The 21,195-nt window shown below is 35.1% G+C and overlaps 1 protein-coding gene across 2 annotated transcripts in view; it reads right to left on the bottom strand.

The window, feature by feature from the left end:
* LOC150110238 (putative phospholipid-transporting ATPase IIB) overlaps positions 1–21,195 on the bottom strand; it is a 359,872-nt gene that overhangs the window by 13,925 nt on the left and 324,752 nt on the right. For both annotated transcript variants that reach the window (XM_090398500.1, XM_090398506.1), the window contains 2 exons: positions 14,162–14,219; positions 6,710–6,913 (listed from right to left, as the gene is read on the bottom strand). In XM_090398500.1, coding sequence (XP_090254626.1) covers positions 6,710–6,913; positions 14,162–14,219 — 262 coding nt within the window. The remainder of the gene's footprint in view (positions 1–6,709; positions 6,914–14,161; positions 14,220–21,195) is intronic.

The raw sequence follows: 21,195 nt of genomic DNA, 5'->3' as shown, positions 1-21,195 counted from the left end.
TACAATAACTATATGATTTGGAGTTTCCTGACAATTAATATCCACTAGCAGTATTTAATGTTTCTAGCAGATTTAATAAAACAACAACATTTTAATAGGAAAGTAGAACAGGATTCTGAGTCACCAGAGAGGGCTTGGACTTAATGAAAAAAAAATAAAAACTGGTTCTTGTTGGGGACCAAAACAACAGAGCAGGAAATGTTTTAGTATGCAATGATTCCAAATCATAATGATCTATCATAAAGATAAAGGCAGTGGAAAATATGGATTAGAATAGTTTGTATAACAACAGGTTTTGAGCACTATAATGAACTACTGATGAAAAGTCCCGAGTGCAGCCCCAGTAGGTACAATTCTATGAATAACAAAAAAAAAGTAATTCAAAAGTTTTAAAATGAATGTAATTTGAGCAGCATACAGAGATGAACCATAGAAAACAAATATCATTATCAAATTTCTGATACAATTCCCTCAAAGGATGTACAGGATACAATGAAAGAACTACGTAATTAAGTTTACGTTAGTTAAGATAAAAAGCCAAATGGCTAGTTTTCTGGCACCTTAATATAGAAAATAAGGGGATAAACATCCTTTGTTGTTTTATAGCCAGTAAGCGAAGCTAAAGATCGATAACTACGATCTACGAAAAACTATCGCCGAAGGCAATTCGAAGTAAAGGTGGAGCAAGCTCCCTCACTATTCTTGATATTTTACATTATGAGAAAATATCAAGAATAGTGAGGGAGCTTGCTCCACCTTTACTTCGAATTGCCTTCGCCGATAGTTTTTCTGTATGAAACTTATAGATCGTAGTTATCGATCTTTAGTTTCGCTTACTGGCTATAAAACAACAAAGGATGTTTATCCCCTTATTTTCTATATTAAGGTACCAGAAAACTAGCCATTTGGCATTTTATCTTAACTAAAATATAATTACACCTTTATGGCACATTCGTATAGTGAAGGTATGTAAGTTCTTTTCACTAAGCTTTGATATCTTCCAGGTCTACCTACTCACTGATGAGACCTCAAAAAAGGTTGAAACCGGTCTGGGTAGTGACCTCTCCTCATAATGTAATGACAGTATTACATCTCCTAGCAGCTGTGTTTTACATTATGAGAAAATATCAAGAATAGTGAGGGAGCTTGCTCCACCTTTACTTCGAATTGCCTTCGCCGATAGTTTTTCGGCATGAAACTTATAGATCGTAGTTATCGATCTTTAGTTTCGCTTACTGGCTATAAAACAAAGGATGTTTATTCCCTTATTTTCTAAGTTTACGTTAATTACTAACTTCCTATCAACGATTTTCCTCTAAACTAGTCTTATCTGTCAGGAAGGAACTTGATAGTGTTAGTATTCAGGCATGTGTGAGCAGTTATATTTTGGTCTTTTAAAGTACTTCTAACCGCATCAATCCACCTAGACCTTAATCTCTCTCTCTCTCTCTCTCTCTCTCTCTGAGTTTATCTTACTATCCTGCGCATCAAACACCTGTTTTGTTTACTGTTCTTATCCTAATCTGTTCAAATAACCATAATCTAGCTTAGATCTGCTCACACATGCCTGAATGCTAACAACATCAAGTTGCTTCTGATATCTTCCTTTTTAATATGATTCTAGCATTGTTGCAATCTGTACACTCCTATAATATTTTTCAGAACTCGCATCAGTAACCTGCAGTCTCACTTTTATTTCTAATCTAGCTCCCAGATTCATAAGTTAAAATTGGTGAACGCTGTCTTATACACAGCATTCAAACACTAGTGTTTTGTTTTGCTTATTCTGTTGTCTATTTCTACATTTAATTTACATCTTCACTAGAAACTGTACCTGAACAGCTGAAATGTTGTACTTGTTCTACAGGTCCAATTCAGGATGCAGCTGATGTTCTCAATGTTCCTATCTATTTTCATAATCTTTGTCTTTTTGTTGCTAATTTTTATGACAATGCCAAATTTGTTATAGCAGTTATTCAATTTAGTTAAGGAATCCTGCAGGCTTGTGCTGGATTTATTTGAGAGAATAGCATCATCTGCATAAAATATGCAACTGAGATTAATACATCCAATTTTGATTTCAGGTCCAATATCACTTTCTTGAAATGATTTTAAAAAGGTCTATATTTGGTCTCTAGGGTGTAGTTTCCAAATATCCAGGCTTTAGTGTATCCACAATTAACCTATAATAGGTTAGGTTAGGTCTTTACCATGAGTTGCCTCAGTCCTCAAGATACTTCAGGTGCAAACTTTGTTTGCATACAATTTTCAGTCATGTAACCTGAAAAAACATTCATGTGAAGCAATAAAAATTTGAAGCGGAGTATATCCAAATTAAAGTAATTCTCAGAGCTGATAATTATTTCATATATCACATAGTAATCAAGCTTGGCATCGTGCTTATCATTTGCAGCATTGCAATTGTGCTGTAAAAGGAGTTAGAGATGGTAAAGGTGACATGAAAACAGGGGGAAAAATATCTTTGAAGCATGTAGTAATTACTTTGAAAAATTGTTAAATGAAACACTCAACAGGCATGCAGTCAGGAATACATATCCATACTTGAAGTAGAAAAATCCATCAAAGGCTTGAAATGTGGAAAGGCAGCAGTAGGCTTATAACATTTTGTAGGTGAAATCTACATAAAAAAATCTAGGAAAAATAAATGATAGCAATACATTCTCATGATGACTTGGTTTTTCAATCGCAATACAGTTCGATTCTCACTATAGCAAACTCACAGGGACTACAGAAACACTTGTGACATTGGAAGTTTGCCATAGGCAACTTCTTTTAGCATAGAATTATACCTACTAGTCTGCAGTCAGGACTTTTCAGTAGTTTGTTACAGTGGTTTTGCTACAGTTGACTCTCACTTTCGTGAGAGTCAACTGTAGTTACTACTGTATAATTTTCTTCTTAGGACAAATCCTCTATTTTGCTGAATTATGTATGATGTTCTTCAATCAACACTCCTGGATTATGGCTATGTTCTTCAAAGAAGTATTAAGGTAAGTCCTCAATGGAGGAGTTCTATTTAGTAGCTGATTGGCAGGATATGAGATGGTTTTTCAAACCGTATGAAGTTGAATTAGAAGCTTTTGTTTATAAAGGCATGTTCATAGCAATCTAAACTGTCTGAACTAGTACTTCACCTTATAGTGAACATGTTCCAATTTATTTTACAGCAAGTTTATAAAGGTACAGTCTGCAATTCCTGTGCATCAAGTTTGGCTGAAGGAAGATAACTGGCATATGCATGCTAATTTATAGACCCTTGTGTGACTTCAAAGTGGAAGAATAAGATCTTGCTATCTATCCCCAATTTTTGGAAATAGGTAGCAAGAAGCAGATGGGATAGGTATCTGCTTCCAACCATCCCTTCCCCATTTTTTGGGAATAATAGGGAGCAAGAAGTAGATGGAATTTGGGATATTTTGAGTGTCTTCCTAACTATTTTTTCAGTAGTCTTCAAGTAGAGTGAATGGTAATTACTTCCTTACAATTGTAAGCAAAGCTGATCATAAAGTTGATCAAATCATAACGTCTGATCAAAGGGATGAATTTTTTTTTCTCCTCATCTTCCTTTTCATGTTAGACTCAATGGTCCATCACAATCAAGTAACTTGGCTAATTCTCAGAAATCTGAATAGTTATAATAATTATAAAAAAGAATATTTCTTTTTTTTTTCTTTTTAGCCTCTCAGTAGGGAAAAGTAAACCATTTCTTTCTGCACTGTTAAAATCAATATCCTGACAGAACCATTTCAATTCTTTCACAAAGTCATCTGCTGTACATCTCATTTGTTCTCTTGCCAGGTCTTTCACCAATTCTTACCTCCTTGGTACTATATTCATCTTCATTCATTCTCAACTTTTTTTTATGCTGTTCTCACCTTTTTTGTTTGTTATTTTAACAGCAAACTGTTCGTTTTATATCATTCTACTGCAATATGTTTTAAACCAACTTGACTTGCTTTCATACTTATTATTCCCTCTTCTTTCAATGCCTCCCTCCCCCCAGCCTCCTTATCACTTCCTATAACAAACTGATGCCATGTGTGGGCAGAGATTAAGAGGTGTCTGCTGATGTTCCTTTTGAAGAGATGGAAGCAGCAGTAAAAGATATTCTTTAGGAAATATTTCATCGGGGAAGACTGTTCCAGAGAACAGAGATACATGGAATGAAAGTAGCAGTAGTAGGTTCAGTGAGTCAGCAATTGAACTGTAAATAGATGCCAGTTCTGCTTAAAAAAAAAAAAAAAAAAAAAAGTGCCCACAGAAATATCAGTAGAAAAGGCACAATGTGGTAACCAACTGTCAGTGAGATAATGGCTGGAGAGAATCTTTGAGAGAGAGAAAGAGAGAGATCATTTAACCAAACTGCATTCTTTTGGACAGCATCAAGAATTTTTAGAGAGGTAACTGGTACACCATTCCAAATGTGGAGCAGTTTCCATGGCTGAGTGTATTTGGGATTCATACAAAGTTAAATGGACAAGAAAAAGTAACATTGAACAAAAAGATGCCAAGATTTTTTGCTATAGAAATAATGTGTTTGTGGCAGGAAAGACGAGAGATAAGCATCCAAGACGAGATCTAGTCTTGACTGAATTGAGTGTTGTAAAAGGTAAAGGGCAAGTCTAGTGGAAAAACACTGATTTGGAAGCATTAAAGGTGACTAGGTTAACTCATCACCCCCACTTAAGGATAGTAATGGAGATCACTATTTAAGCTGGTTATAGATCTTGAAACTTTTGCATAATGAGGTCAGTGAGAGAAGATCTTTTGAGGTATATGAGGAAAAGGAGTGATACATAACTGACGCTGAAGAGCACATTAGTAGAGGAATCTGAAGAGAAACTAACGCTATTACAAATGACCTGATTTGTAGTACAATGAATGACCCAAGAGAAAAGAGTTTTGTCTTTAGCTGTTGTTGCAACAATGTTATCTGAAAGAGAGAGGGAGGGAGGAAGGGGGTGGGGGGAGCAGAGATGGAGAGAAATTGTACACAATAGTGTCTTTGCATGAGGGAATGGGGAATCAGAGGATATGACTCAGACATTAAGGGAGGTTTTGTAATTGTTGCAAGCTACAACATAGGCAGAGAATGAAGATAAAGTTTTGTTAAAGATATGCTTACCCCCCCCCCCCAAACAGGACTACTTTGGCTTTTTAATTTTTTGGGAAATGACAACATATATTAGAATTTTAATTAAAAAATTTAATCAATACCTTCCTATATTTTGGCAATGTTACACTGCCATCTTCAGGGATCACATAACTGATATGTGCACACAGGCAACACTAAGCAATTAAGACTGAAAAAAAAAAAAAAAAGGGCAACTGAAGTTAGTCCTAGAGGTGTCCCCCTAGCCAGCTAAATTGGGTAGTCTTAGCCACTGGGCTGATGTTCTTAGAATGCAAGCTTCCTAAATTTGGGGAAGTCTCATGCACCCAAAATTGTTGTGGTTTGGGAAGTTTTTCAGAGCTGAGGCTGATTCAAGGAATAATCTTTCATACTTGTATTTGCTACGGTGTAATAAAGTGGCCTTCTTCCAGCATATTCTGTTGCGGGTGTGTCCAATACATGGTCAACAAGTCATGAGTGGCTGTATTGGTGAAACCAAATGTAGTCCTTGTGTTCAGATATTCTGATATTGGCTGCCCTGCCTGTTTGTCAGTAGTAGGACATAGGACAGTTTGCAACTGCAAGGGACCTGGTACACTCCAGGTAGGTCTAGGGGACGTGGCTAGTCTTTGGTGGAGCTGATAAGACCAACTTCAGTTGCCTTTCTTCAGCCTCATTTGCTTAGTGTTAGTGCCTGCATGCACATATCAGTTTCGTGATCCCTGAAGATGGCAATGTAACATATCTGAAATAGAGGAAGGTATTGATTAAAGTTTTTAATTGATATTCTAGTATACGTTGTCATTTCCTGAAAAATTAAAATTATGTATAATCAAACATAAAGTTTATCTAAAAGAATCAGGACTGCCTAGGCACACTTGTTGGAAAATTATGGCTTGAGTGCTGGCTGGAAATTTTGAATAGAGTGGAGAACAAAGGCCCTCAAGTTTATCATAGATAATTTCTGTAACATGACCACAACAAGTATCTGGATCTAGAGAGTGAGATAGTGGAAACAGTAGTCTGACCATAGAAAGGAGGAATAAAAGATCCTTACCATATTCCAGGTAAGGAATACGGGGTAAAAAATGAGTGAGGAAGGGCATTCCACTATGGAAATGAAAATTGTAGGAGATTATGGTCTGAGAAGACAGGTGACCTCAACAGGAAATAAAGCTTTATGAAATGAATTCCACCCATTCTCTTGTGTCCCTTTCATTCCAAATGACCATTCTTGTTATCCTCACTTTCAATCCAATTGCACCATTCTCACATGAGAATGGTGCATTTGGATTGAAAATATATATGATACCAACACATTTAGTACTCCTGTTACTGAGATATGTTATTCAAACATAATCTGTTTCTGATGTTTTAAAGTATTTTATGCTGCATATGCATTATGCATTGACATCAAGGATGAGAATTGAAGCAATCTTTATCAAGTAAACAAACTATAAACACACATTATCATTCTCAAACTATACACAAATAGCTATTGAATAAATAAGGATAAAAAAAAAAAAATACTGTTAATTAAGTTTACCATACCTGGAAGAAAAATATAATGCTTACCAAAAAACTGGCGAAACAGAACTAATGACAAAATATATACGGAAAAACTGAAGAGTTCTGCAACAATCATTAACCAATGCCATGTTCTGACAGCCAGAGCAACCATTAATAGTTCTGTCAAGATAAGTGATGTAAAACTAATAGCTACAATATGAATAAACTCATCTTCAAAGAGAAGTAAGGCACCATACATAATTATTCCTCCTGTAAGAAAAAATAAAATTTCATAATGATGTTTGCAAATGCAACTGCATATTATAAACTTGCTTTGATAGAATTTACATGTAGTGCTTTTTGATTATAACATCTACCTCTACAATGTCATTGAAGACAACTGACATTTAATTGACAGCTGGTGCAATACCACTACTATCTTTGGTTGCCAGCCCACAATTCACGTATGCTGTGGGCAGGCCAAGTTTTCATGGATAGGGTTGACAAAAATTACTGTCAAATTCTACTAAAAATCTTTTTTTTTTTTTAAAGAAAAGAAAAACATCCCATATACAGGTTACCTATTGAAGTTATCCAGACAGCAATGCCTTCCCACTGGAGGTAATGAGTTTTAAAAGAGAGGGTGTCAGATAATAAAAGAAAAAAAAAAAAAATTGTTGCAACTGGGATAATAGTTTGTCCAAGGCTTAGTTTGAGTGAAAAGGAAGACTATATTTACAGCTGAAGGTCACAAAAATGTCTTCTCAGGTGCAAATCTGAGCACACTTGTAAGCATCCAGTAAGAAAGCCAGTCAGTGGCTTGCTCCAGTTGGCTTTTTATCATGTTACATGACAGAAAGTCATCAACCAGCTCTAAAACTAAAATTGCATGCCGCTTTTAAAATGTCAATTTTCCAAATTAGTATATACTTCTCCACATAAACGATACCAATCCATAAGAAGACATTTGTGTCTCATTTTTCAAGAAAGCATTAATCGATGTTTCCAATCTTTTGATATGATGATGCAAAATGATATCTCTGAAGGCCACTCAGTCTCGTAAAAATGACTGTTTCTACATACTTGCTATGCATTATGGGAATGGCCACTACCTAGACCATTTATTGAGGTTTCATCATTGGGAGCCAGAAGCAGAAGTGATACCAAGGTTGAAGTAATGCAGAAGTCATATTTCCATATACAAGTCAAAAGGTGTCACACCTTATTGCTAAAATACTCTGGAGAGTATTTTAGCAATAAGGTGTAATAATGCTATGCATTATTACACCTTAATATAATACTATGTATTATACATGTTTGTAAGAATATGTACATTGCATTATGGGATAAGGCATTAATGTGAAGTCATTAGCCTCTAAATACAGAGTGGTTCAAAATTCCACGTATAAACTTTGAGGGGAGGTAGAGAACATCAAAATCAACCATATTCACATAGAAAGCATGACCGGAAACGCCACTCAAAAGTGATAGGTGGTGCTGTTCGCCAGCATTCCAGGTGAGCAATTAGGGTTTCCTCATCAAGCTTTCAATGTCGTATGAAGAGCATGCGTCGTTTTACGAATGCTGAGATGGCAGACATGCACCTCGTTTACCATATCATGTATCCAACTACTATTGAACTGTTCAGTTATGCCTAATAAAGTTTTTTACACTATTTACTGCCTTGTGTTATTTCTTTATCTTTGTGTCCCTATTAGTACCTTCCGTGGGCATTTCCGGTCATGCTTTCCTATGTGAATATGGTTCATTTTGATCTTCTCTACCTCCCCTCAAAGCTTGTATGTGGAATTTCGAACTAACCACCCTGTATAAGTAGCCCAGTCTTGATATTACTTCACGCACAAATTTTTATTTGCTTATACTTGGATAAAGGATTAAACCAAGAATACAATTCCTTGGCATCTTTAATTTATAATATAACCAAGTGAAAAACTTTCAAACATCTTTCTCTAATCCAGAGTATTTTAGTAATAAGGTGTGACACCTTTTGACTACTTGTATATGGAAATATGACTTCTGCATTACTTCAAGTATGATTTCTGCATCTGTCTTCCAATGATGAGACCTCAATAAAGGTTGAAACTGGTCTGGATAGAGGCCCTTCCTATAATGCATAGCATTATACATGTCTGTAAGGATATGTGAGAATAAAGGATTAAACAAAGAATATAATTTCTTGGCATCTTTAATTTATAATATAACCAAGTGAAAAATCTTTCAAAGAACAAGGTGTACTGTGACATTTTTCCAATCTTCCAGTGTCTAGTCACAGTGTTTCTGACAGCATTATAGACAAGCTTTCAGGTTGTTAGCAAAAATCAGTAGTTTCTGTATAGACATGTGATTGCTAATACTGAGATCCTCTTCAATTCTCTGTGCATAGTTTGGTATAATATGGGTCGGGAATAGCCTTTATTAAATGTTTCATTCAATTGCTAAACACAAGAGGTTCTGTTTGACTGTACAAGCTCTTTTAGACAATAGTGATCTCATTCCTAGCAGACTTTCTTCAGACCACAGTTCTGCCTCTTAGACAAGCAATATAGGTTATTTTTCCACTGATCAAGGACCCAGGACATCTCCCCTTTTGAGAAACCGTGAGTTCTGCTGTTTCCAAAATCGTTGCTCCAGCCAGAAGAGCACCCACAATAATCCCTTTATTGAACTCCAAAAGATCATAATGCATAAGTGACATCAGCATAAAGGTTTTTAATTCAGTGGTTGGTATTATATACATCAATTTTCTTCCAGCCTTGCCATTTAAATGAATGCTAAATCTCTACTATGGCCATATCCTCAATATCTGTAAAATGCATTTTGTCCTGCCATTTTGTTTCTGCATTATAGCTACTGTAAAGTTTTTATATCTTCAATATTTAAGCATTTGTCGTTGAACATCAAATACACTGGTGCCTTTCTACATTTTAGGTTTCTGATATTTTTTCCCTATCTACAGTAAATTACTTTTTAGTTTTATTTAGCATTATCATCTGACCCCCCCCTTTTTTTGTGGTACTCATTCCTTCATTTCTAAAATTATTCAGTAGCCTTAACATTCTGTCACCTTCACATTTATCCTTTTATATTCTTCTCATAATCTTCTTATGAATTTTATTTAGCTCTTCTATATTTTACTCCATGTTCTCTAAAGAAACTACTAATTTATTTGCTAGTAACTCTCTGTATCCTTCTTTTCATAATCTACTGTAACTGTTTCATTTACTCATGAAGTTCTTATCATTCTACCTTTGCTGACAACTCCACCACATACTTCTTTGGTGAATGTCAATGTATTCTTGAGATTTTTCCATTCAGTCTCTAAGAGTTTGGTCCTTGTTCTAAAATTCTCAACCTTTTTTTTCTCTCAAATAACAGAAATCTGCAGTTTAGATATGAAGGATCTTTAACAGTCATGCTTCTTTTTTTTTTTTAATCTTATATCTGAATTTTATATCTTGCTCAGGACTAGATGAAAATCATTTCCTATTTCATGTCCTCTTGTACACTCTTGCATATTGGACTAGTTTGAAGATATCACTATCATGAATAGCATAATCAATAAGGTATTTCTTGTTCCTTTCTGAATTTATGCAGATTTTTATGTCAGTACATGATATTGCCTAGTCTGTGGTCAGAGAAGAAATCCAGTAGGTATTTTTTTTATTATTATTATGAAATCTGCCCTTTTCTCCAAATATTTCCAAAACATTTCTGTTCACCTGGGATTCATTTTGTAGTTTGCTGTTGTGGAATCCAACAAGAGGCTAGTTTAAATTTAAAAGAAAATAGAAAAGCAATAGAAAATACAATACAAAAGAAAATTTAAAAGCAATAGAAAAGCTAACCTATGCTGGTTAGCTTTTCTATTGCTTTCAATTTCTCATACTGGCACCTTCAATGGTTAGTATGACAAAAGTTATACTATCCAATTTCTCATATTGAAATTAATCCACTTCACATTAAATGAAAGCACACTCGTTCAAAAAGCTTATCTTCATGCTTAGCATTAAAACTACTCTCTCCTTTACCTGATCCATATTGACTCAAACCACTTATAGTTATTATTTAGAAAAATCTAATCTGTTTCAGTTTCCTTCTTTATCTCAGTAAACTGAATTATGCAGGAAGTTGTTTCATGAATTCCTCTTAAATTTTTTCTAAAGTAACTAGAACTTTTTTTTTAAGTTCCACAATAATCCAGAAGAAAAACAAAGCAAAAAAAAAATAAAAAAATAAATAAATAAAAATAAATAAATAAAAAAAATATATATATATACATATATATACAGGGTGTTCGGGATAAATTTGACAGTTTCGTAAGGAAAAAGAAAATCTTCTTTGTATCTATTAAATTTAATGAATTGACAAAAAAACATTACAGGCAGAGTTAATTACAATACTATCAACAAGATTTACTCAAAATAACCACCATTAGCATCGATCACAGCTTCAATTCTGCTTCGGAACCTCGAACAAGCTGATGCTACAGTCTCCCTGGGAAGGGCCGCAAAAACTGTTTTAATTTTATCCATTAACTGGGCTTTTGTATTACAGGAAGTGCAATTGGTGTCTTTTTCAACTGCGCCCCATAAAAATAATCCATGGGGTTAAGGTCTGGGGAGTTTGGAGGCCAAACATTTGGACTGGTGAAGTCGTAGAAATTTTCAGACAACCATTTTTGACTTTTCCCAGAGGTGTGGCAAGGGGCCGAATCCTGCTGCCATACATACGGCCTACCATTGGCTACCCTTGTTATCCAGGGCTTGACTACAGTTAGCAACTCCACGAACAAAGCCCGAATTCCAATGCCAGGGTTCTTCAACACCTGTTCCTGCAGATTTGCGAGGAATTCTGCTGTACGAACGCAATCAGATCGTCTGCTAGGGATCTTTCTTCTTGCTACATCCTCGTAGTCACCATTGCAAGTCTCTAGTTCATGCCTGATTGTTTTTACTGTATTCAGGGAGCATTGGGCAGCAGTCGTAATATCCTTATTTTGATGGCGGGCACGAATCATCATGATACAAGTTATTCTCTTCCATGATTCAGGTGGGTTCCAGCTATCCATCCTTTCTGACATCTTGTATATGAATGAAGAAGGGTCCAAACTTTTAAATGAAGAGAAGTGTGTGTTAATACATGTAACTTACGGAAAAATATAATTAATTATAAATATGTCAAATTTATCCCGAACACCCTGTATATACACATATACAGGAATACCTTGTATAGCTTGATTAATTGGTTCCAAGAAGCATCTGCGCTATGCAAAACTGCGTTGTTCGAGGTCTATTTATAAAGGTTTTTAATTTAATTTGTTTATTACAAAAATTTAGGATGATAAAAATGTTTAAAAATGAAAAAAAATTGTTATTTTTATTAACTAAATAACAAATAAAATCCTTTTAAACTGATATAAAAGTTGTAGAAAACAAAACAAATAATACTGCTTCAATTTTAGCATAATTTTCTTTTTACTAAAGTAGTCTTTTAGTGTTCGTTGAACCATCCTTGTTGTCTTTGTCTCTTCAAGTACTAGATCTCTGTAGCATTTGATGGCATTATTGAGACTTTGTCTCACTTTGATGCTTCTTTCCAAATTCGGGTCGGCATTTATGAGACAGTCGGGAGCTTCGTCGATTTTTCTCACAAAAGTTGAAAGGTCAGCAAAGGAAAATTCTTCAACCATGACATCAGTGTGGTCATCTTCGTCTTCTTCTGCTTCATAGGCACGTTGTTGTTCCAACTCCAAAAGGGTTTACTCATCTAGATCATTTGAATGAGAATCAATACATTCGTTCACATTGTTACAATCTAAACTTGTAAAATCAAGATCTTTGCCCATCTGCACAATTTAATTTGAGATTTCCTCTTTCTGTGTTGCAAAGGCAACAAAGTCCTTTGAACAATGCGGCAAGATATCATGCCATACGGCTCTCATGTTGCTTTGAGTCACCTCTTGCCAAGATTCATAAATATTTTGAATGGCATCTTTTATGTTAAATTTCTTTAAAAATTCACTCAAAGCCCAAGAATCTTCTTCTGCTGCAGCTTTAATAGCTTGAGCAAAAGTTCATCTTAAATAGTAAGCCTTGAAAGTGGAGATAATGGCTTGATCCATCGGCCGCAGAATTGATGTTGTGTTTGGAGGGAAAAAATGAATCTTGACATTTTCATCTAAGTCAGTCAATAGAATTGGATGGCCTGGCGCACTGTCTAATAAAAGCAAAATTTTGAAAATTATATCATTCTTTTTACAATAGCTTTTAACTTCAGGGCAAAAAAAAGTTTTAAACCAGTCAAATTGAACGAGCCACCCACGCATTTTTATTCAAACGCCAATGAAGTGGTAAATTGTTCTTTGTAAAGCCCTTAAGAGCTCTTGAGTTTTCTGCTCTGTACACTAACAGTGGCTTCAATTTTAAATCACCTGATGCATTACCTCCTAGTAAAAGTGTCAATCAGTCTTTTGACACTTTATACCCAGCTTGTGTTTTTTCCTTCTCTGCTAGAAATGTGCGCAATGGTCTTTTCCAGAACAAGCCAGTCTTGTCAGCGTTAAAAATTTGATCATCTGTGTAGCCTTCCTTCTTAATAAGTTCCTTCAATTAATTGGGAAATAATTCTGCAATTTTAGTGTCAGCATTTGCGCTTTCACCCTGGATTCTTACGTTATGGAGTCCCCATACGCTTTTTGAAATTGTAGAACCACCTGCGACTTGCTAAAAAAAATTTCACTGGTTGTTCCTCATTCATTTCCGCTTTCATTTTCTTTTATTTTGTCATATAGACTTGTTGCTTTTGCCTGGATTATCATTTGACTCAAAGGAATCTTTTTCTGATTACAATCTTCAATCCAGATCATTAGAAGGCGTTCCATATTTTCCATTGTAGAAGATCGATTTCTCATGATCACTTTTGACATATAAGAAGCAGTGCTCATTCCATGTTGTTTAATCTTTTCTTTGCTCTGAATAATTGTTCGTACAGATGACTCATTCATTGAATTCTCATGCTATTTTAGCAAATGAAACGCCATTCTCGTGACATTTTATAATTTCAAGATTCTTCTCTAATGTCAACCATTTGCATTTTTTTGTTACTCCAACAGTGTCTTCTTTGTTTTGTCTCTTTTCACTCATACTTAAATAATAAAATAAATATTAAATACTAATATTAATGTAAATAATAAAATGCCGTGGGAAAAGAATGTGTCTACGTGAGAGCCAATCGATTAACTACTGCATAAATGTGGCTCTCGACTGTCACTTGCGGTGCCCGGGAGTCACCGGTCAGTGTTGACAATGTTAGTGTAATAATGATAAGTGTAATAATAAAAACCGCATTAGACCAAAACCCACATTGTTCACAACAGTGCTATACAAGGTATTCCTGTATATATACAATATTCTAAATCAATGTGTTAAAATTTTTAGTAAATGTTGTGCACATAGCATAGTACAAGTTTAAAATGATTTAAAAATAATGATACCATACCTTGATAAATACTAATTAGCACCCATGTAAAAAATGTCTTAAATGACAAGGAACGACCCTATGAAATGAAAAATAAAATAATTAAAAATGAAATCATTTATTCATAACAGAAAAAAATATGCTATGTCTATGATGTCATTTAATGAAAATGGAGTTATTAAAAGATTTTGATCAAGAATGCAGCTCAAAGAACAAGTCAAAAGTGAGATCTACTCACTTTTGACTTGATCAAGCACAAAGGCTTACTAAGCAAGCTTCCATCATTTCATCTCTCTCAGAACTTCTGCAGTTGGATTGCCACATTTCTGTCTGGGAGCACATTATGTGTCATGGTAGACAGTTCCTTACAACCTCTCACTGTTCAACTAATGCCAGGGGGTTCCACAAGGTTCTGTTCTTTCACCAGCTTCTTCCTTCTATATATATCAATGACTTACTTCAGTTGACCTGCAGCCCAATGCACAGTTTTGCAGATGATAGCAGCACATTGCACTCCTCCCTTTCATTTGATAAACCTTATTCTACACAACTCACCCCGATCTACAGAACATCAATCACCACCACTGCCTTCAATTCTGGTCTCCAAGCCATCCTCCAAGGGATTCAGATAACCTCATTAATTTCAATGTTAGTAAAACCAAGTTCTGTCTTATTTCTCACAAAAAAGAACCACTTTTCCCAGTATTATTTTTGACAACATTCAAATTTCCAGACAAGAGGAGATTTCTCTTCTTGGAATTACCCTGACACCGGGCCTCTCCTGGCATAAACACATTACAACCATTGCATCCTCAGCTTCTAAAAAAAACTAGGATTTCTCTTTTGCTTACTTCACCCCTGAACAGCAGTTAACCTTATACAAATTACAAATCCACCCAGCTATTGCTCTCACATTTGGAGTTTAGCCTCTAAGAGTTCTCTCAAAATGCTTGACTCAATACAGAGGAAAGCAATTAGACCGATTAATGACCCATCTCTTACCAACTCACTCCTCCCACTTTTGCATAGATGTTTGGTTTCTACAATGTGTGTATTCTATAAATATTTCCATAGCAAATGCTCATCTGAAATAGCATCAATAATTCCCCTGCTTAGTACTAAGCCCACTGGATTATGTGCCACTGATCAACATACCTTCACAGTGCACCTTGAAACCCACAGAACAAGTTCCTTTCCCTCCTCCTCCATCCTTGCTACTGCTGTATTGAGAAACATTCTTTCCCCTGACATGTTTCCCAAGGGAATACAATATAAAGGCATTTAAGCCAAATATGAACAAGTTCCTCCTTTCCCAACCCACCCATATACAGTACTAATGTACTATAGATTGATCAACCAACCTCTCATATATGAACTCAACATAAAAAAAAAATAAAAAATAAATAAAAAAAACCTACAAACTCTGTTACAACTATGAAATATATTATGTAAATTTTTCCAACTCTGTTATTAACTGTATTAATTTTAAACACCTCATATTATTAGTAAACACTGTTTCGACACATGAAGGCCAATGGAGAATCTTCATACACAAGACAGATTTCAGTAAATCAAGAACTATCATTCATTATGATTAATGAATCAATGTGTGATAATGAAAATTTTAAAATTAGCTTCTCCAAAAACTATGTTTAAATATTTACTCATTTCATGAATATCAAGGAGAGTATTTTAATAATAACCCTCAAATTTCACCACTTGGGTATTTTGCAGTGAAAAGAGCAAATAGCACAATGTCACTGTTTTCTTCTTTGTTTAAAACTGATTATAATTTCCAACACAAGCTTAAGAGTCACTTCTAGATATATATAAAATGAGACTTTGCAGAGTTCAGTAAAACTCATCCATATTATGTTCAAGTCTATGTCACCAAGTCTGCACATGAAATCACCTTATTTGTGAGTTTCTCTAAATATCCAATGGAAAGATATCCTCGGGGAAGGAGCCTTATGTTAATTATTATGGCTACTATTTAGATGCATCTTGATTCTAAATGGAATTTTTATCACTGAGTAAACCCTCAAATCCAGGAAATTATATTCACATATAATTTCTTGGTAATAAGTCTGTGTTATATATGTGAAAAGTGGTAACTCTATAAGACACTACAGGAAAACATATATTATACAAAACAGCAGCAACTACTAAATTAGAACTCTGAACTCTGCTACTATCAGAGGAGCTACTACCTGACAAGTATCCAAGTTAGAATATTTTGAAGGGCCCGAACAAGTTATGCACCAACATAGGGAAAACAAACGTAAAATTGGGTTACATGTGGGATCAAATGAAAGATTCGTATAAAGAAATGTCACGTTTTATATTTCATCACTTCTGCAAAGTTCTGAAAACCACAAATACGAGTGAGCGTAAAGATGCTGTCATTCAATATGCAAAGTTCTGAACTGAATCTAATTTGAATGTTCATGTTCTTTCCTATTATTTTGATTTGTATTCATTTTTTCTTTTACTATGTATTTAAATATATATTATGCACATATGCCATCCTAAATATCCATTATACTGAATCCACTGGTCAATTTGCATATAAATCTTATCAAGTGAAATATTACATGTGATGGTGATGTCCTGCAATATAAAAGTTTGGTTTCTTTAAAACTATAAATTAATTACATATGTAAAGCCATCTACACTTCTTTAAAATTCTTATGATGTTGCTTGCTAGTTATGACAGCTTAAGTCAAGAGACATGAGTGTATTATATGATATTGGTCAGCCTGGTTGGCCGAGGGGGTTAGCATATCCGCTCTCCAGCCAAAGGCTGGGGGTTCGAATCCTGCCGTGGGCATGGATGTTGGTGTAAATGATGAAGGTAGTTGCAGTTGGTGGAGTAGTGGAGACGGAGAGTTGTAGAGTAGGTACCCTCCCTCGATGAGTCTTTGAACTCCCTGGAGGTGTTATGTAATAATAATAATAATAATAATATTTGTCAATCGCAATGCTTTAAAGACAATGTGTTTTCAAGAGGAAAAACATCACTTCCATCTAAGACTGACTAACTAATTGAAAAAAATCAAGACAAGATCAGAACTTAGGTTTCTTTTGCAGGTAAGTGATACATGATGAAACCAGTCATCGAAGTATCACTTAATCCTTTCAATAAAAGAACTGATAATTAATCCTTTCATTAAATTATCACTCTGCATTATATGAAATAAATAATTTATTCTTAAATAAATTTAATCCTTAATACATGCAAAGGTGTTATTAACAGTCTTGGATAATAAGAGCACTCCCACACAAAAAGATCATTCAACCATACAAAACAACCCATTCACAGTTTCTGCACTCACTACGTTTTCAGGCAACGCATTTCCACTCATCAATCACTCTCCATTAAAGTTACCTTCTCCCCACTCCTCTACTCACATCCTCCTTCAGAAGATCAAAATGTGGATGGTCTTCACTGATGACCTTAACTTGCAACAGTTTCACTTTTACATTTTTGCCCTAGTTCAAGTTACAGTAAGAAATGTGTGCAAACATCAGGCATGTAAAAATCATGTCTGACAGACATGGAAAACATGTCTGACAACATCCATATGCGATACTCAATACTGATTTTACTTCATGGATGCTTTATCTCCCAGCAGATATTGCTAATTTTTAAGTTTCATTACAAAGGTTTGTTTCAACATGAGAGTAAGGCCATCATATCATCTTACAAGCTCTGAATGCTTAAATGAACATAAAGACAAATGCTTCAGCTTGGTGATATCATTATTATTAACATCAGCCCTCCAAAGAAGTCAAGACGCATTGCAAGAGATCCACTCTCACACAAAAAGATCTTTCAACCTTGTCTTAAATCCATTCACAGTTTCTGCACTCACCACATTTTCAAGCAATGTATTCCACTAACCAATCACTCTCCATTCAAGTTACCTTCCCCCCCCCCACCCCTACTCACATTCTCCTTATACAGCTTCCAAGGATGACCTCTTGTCTCCCCCTACTCCACAAAAAATCTCCTTTACATTAAATAGGTAATGATCCCCCATAAACTTCTACATCTCATTCATGTCTCCCCCTCTTCTTCTATTCACAAGGCTATGCAAGTTGAATTCCCTCAATCTCTCCATGTATTCCACACTCCACAGACCTGATACTGACTTAGTGAGCATTCTCTGGATCAACTCCAATACACCCCCCCCCCCAACCCTTGAAAATCAGATGAGATCTGTACAGAAGCCCATACATAATCTGATCAAGCCTTTATACAAGGGAACCATAGCCTCTTTACTTCTTCATGTCAATGTCCTTCTCATCATTTCCATAATCATTGTGATGTTCTCACAATTTTAATAATGTGATCCCTACACCTCAACTGTCCCCTATCAATCTCAGATCTCTCATTTCTTCCATCTCCTTCAATATTTTCCTAATATTGAAGGAGATGGAATTGTATAATCGTACACTATGCATCCAATCCTTGTCTACCAAATTTCAAACTTTGCAATAATACAGTGAGTCCATTCATTCTCCCACTCATAATCTATGGTTATCTCCTGAAGGCAAAGTCCTAACATTGCAATACCTATTGACAACTGCACACCTCTGCTTTTTGGGGGGGGGGGGGGGGGAATTGATCTCATACACAAGAGGTCAACAGACTTTTAAAAAGCACATCAATGCCATGTGTGGGGTGTGCAGATGAGGACTGAGATAGAAATTTATTGATTTTTTTTTTTTTTTTTTTTGAAGAGTTGCAGATCATACTTGTTTGGGTATGCCTCTATCCTCTGGAACAGCCTTCCTCATGTAGTATTCCCAAACAAGTATTTGGTGTGTTTGCAGTTGCACAGTAAACTGATGATGGGCAGCTGCTGCCCTTGTATTAGCAGGTGCAACAGAAAGTGGAGGATTATGGGGCATTCTTCTTTTGAAGCAGCATCAGGCATATTACTGCTGAAGTGAATCTGTAAGCAAGTGATCATCTATGAACCTAATTGCTTGTGGGAAAAGTCTTTTCCCACAAACTCTAAAGACGACACTCAGTTGAAACAACTTACACCCCCATTACTCCCACCCCTAATCTTGATTCATCATACTCTATTCTTTTCCTTTCCTCTAAAAGTATTCTATCTTTCACTTTCTTCCCAAAGAATTTACAGCCCATCCTTGGAAACTCAATTTTTAATCCACATATCTTTGTTTTATCTACGATTCTAGCTCCCACATTTCTCTGTCTCCGCATCCATTCCCCTTCCTTTCTGTCATATTTCAGCAGTAATACATAAATGTTTATCGTTATATGCCTGATGCTGCTTCAAAAGAAGAACGCCCTATAAAGGCATGTCCAAAATTATTCTTCCCTTATATTTTTCATGTATCTATGTGTCTCTAAAATTTCAATAATGCTTTAAAACATTGAGTAAAAAGCTAATGACATTATACAAGGGAACTCCTAAAGAAAAACAGGCAAAATAGCCATAAAAATTAATAAACAAAATTGGTTAGAACATCTGAATCAAATGGACAATAGTAGACTGCCAAAAATACTATACTGATATAAAATGAATGGGAAAAGAAGATTTAGAAGACCAAAAAAGCAATGACATGAGACTGGAACAAGCCACTTGGCTTAAAAGCCATGATAAGAAGATGTATATATTTTAGCAACATCATATTATAATGTTCAAACTGGAACAACAAGGCCAGGGAGGCCAAGGCTCAATTTTTGGCTGTAGACCCACAATAATAATAAGACAGACACACACACACACACACACACACACACACACACACACACACACACACACACACACACACATTAGAGTACTCTAAAGTTTTCCAGTGCAAAACCAAGCTCAGATATATCATTCATAAGTAAGAAATATGTCAGCAAAACTCCTCTCTCTCTCTCTCTCTCTATATATATATATATATACACAGGTAACCCTCATATAATGCGGTACTTATACAATGCGGTTTCGATATAATACAGTCTACAAATTGTAGTAAGCCTTTATCTTTTCATATATTTTTTGCCATGCAACTTAAAAATCAAATTTTATCTTCGTTAAATTTGTATCTGCCCATATCATGCATGTAGTTAATATTAGGGGAAATATCCTTTATCACGTATGAACGTCAACTGTTTACTATGTAAAGTGTTTATTGTTGAAAATTGTCTTCGTTTTCTGCCAGGAAAGCGCATTAAAAATCATAAGTATGTTAATCTCAAGCTGAGCACTTTATTTTCTGATTTACATACGATATGTAAAGCCTTTTTTTTTTTATGTCAAAAATTTATTTTTATAGTAATGGTTACTAAAACTGCAATGAAAGGGGAAAAAACCAACAATGAAAAGAAAATTCATTTCTCTCAAAGAAAAAATTAAAATCTTGGATCGGTTGAAAAATGGAGAAAAACCAGGAGTTGTTGCAAGAACTTTGGATTTAAATGAATCAGTACGACTTAGCTCGGCTAAATCATATAATAAATGTCATACATTTTTGCGATATGGTTGAAAATGAAATTAGTGAATTAATTGATGGGGAAACAGATTTAAATGAGGAGGAACTGGTACAATTAATAGATGACGTCGATCCAAATGGTGGGGAAAGTTCTGGTGAAGATTCTAATTGTGATGAATCTGTTAAAGAATTTAGTTTAAAGAAATTAGCAGAAGGATTGGACTTGGCAAGAAAGTCAGGAAGTTTATTTCACAGATAACGAACCCTCAATGGAGTGCTTCGGAAAATTAACGAGACAATTGGATATTTTTTTAGCTCCATATTACAAACTTCCTGGTTACCACTATGTTGCAATAAAAAAATTGCAGCATAGTGGTAAGCAAGGTCTTATTACTGACTTCTTGATAGCCAAAACAGCTGAAGTATGCAATGAGAATTATACAAATGATGTCCAAGAAATTTCAAGTGACGACGACGACGTCCGGCTACTCGTAAATAAAGAACATCTACGAAATGTCATTTCTGAAGACAGTGATGATGATTAAAATGTGCACTTTATTTTATTTTGCCCTTCATTATGTGCAATGAAGTTT

The sequence above is a fragment of the Typopeltis vanoorti genome, chromosome 1 (assembly GCF_054136105.1).
Source record: "Typopeltis vanoorti isolate ZY-2024b chromosome 1, IOZ_Tvanoo_1.0, whole genome shotgun sequence".
Classification (NCBI taxonomy): Eukaryota; Metazoa; Arthropoda; class Arachnida; order Uropygi; family Thelyphonidae; genus Typopeltis; species Typopeltis vanoorti.
This window is presented reverse-complemented; position numbering and strand designations above follow the sequence as displayed.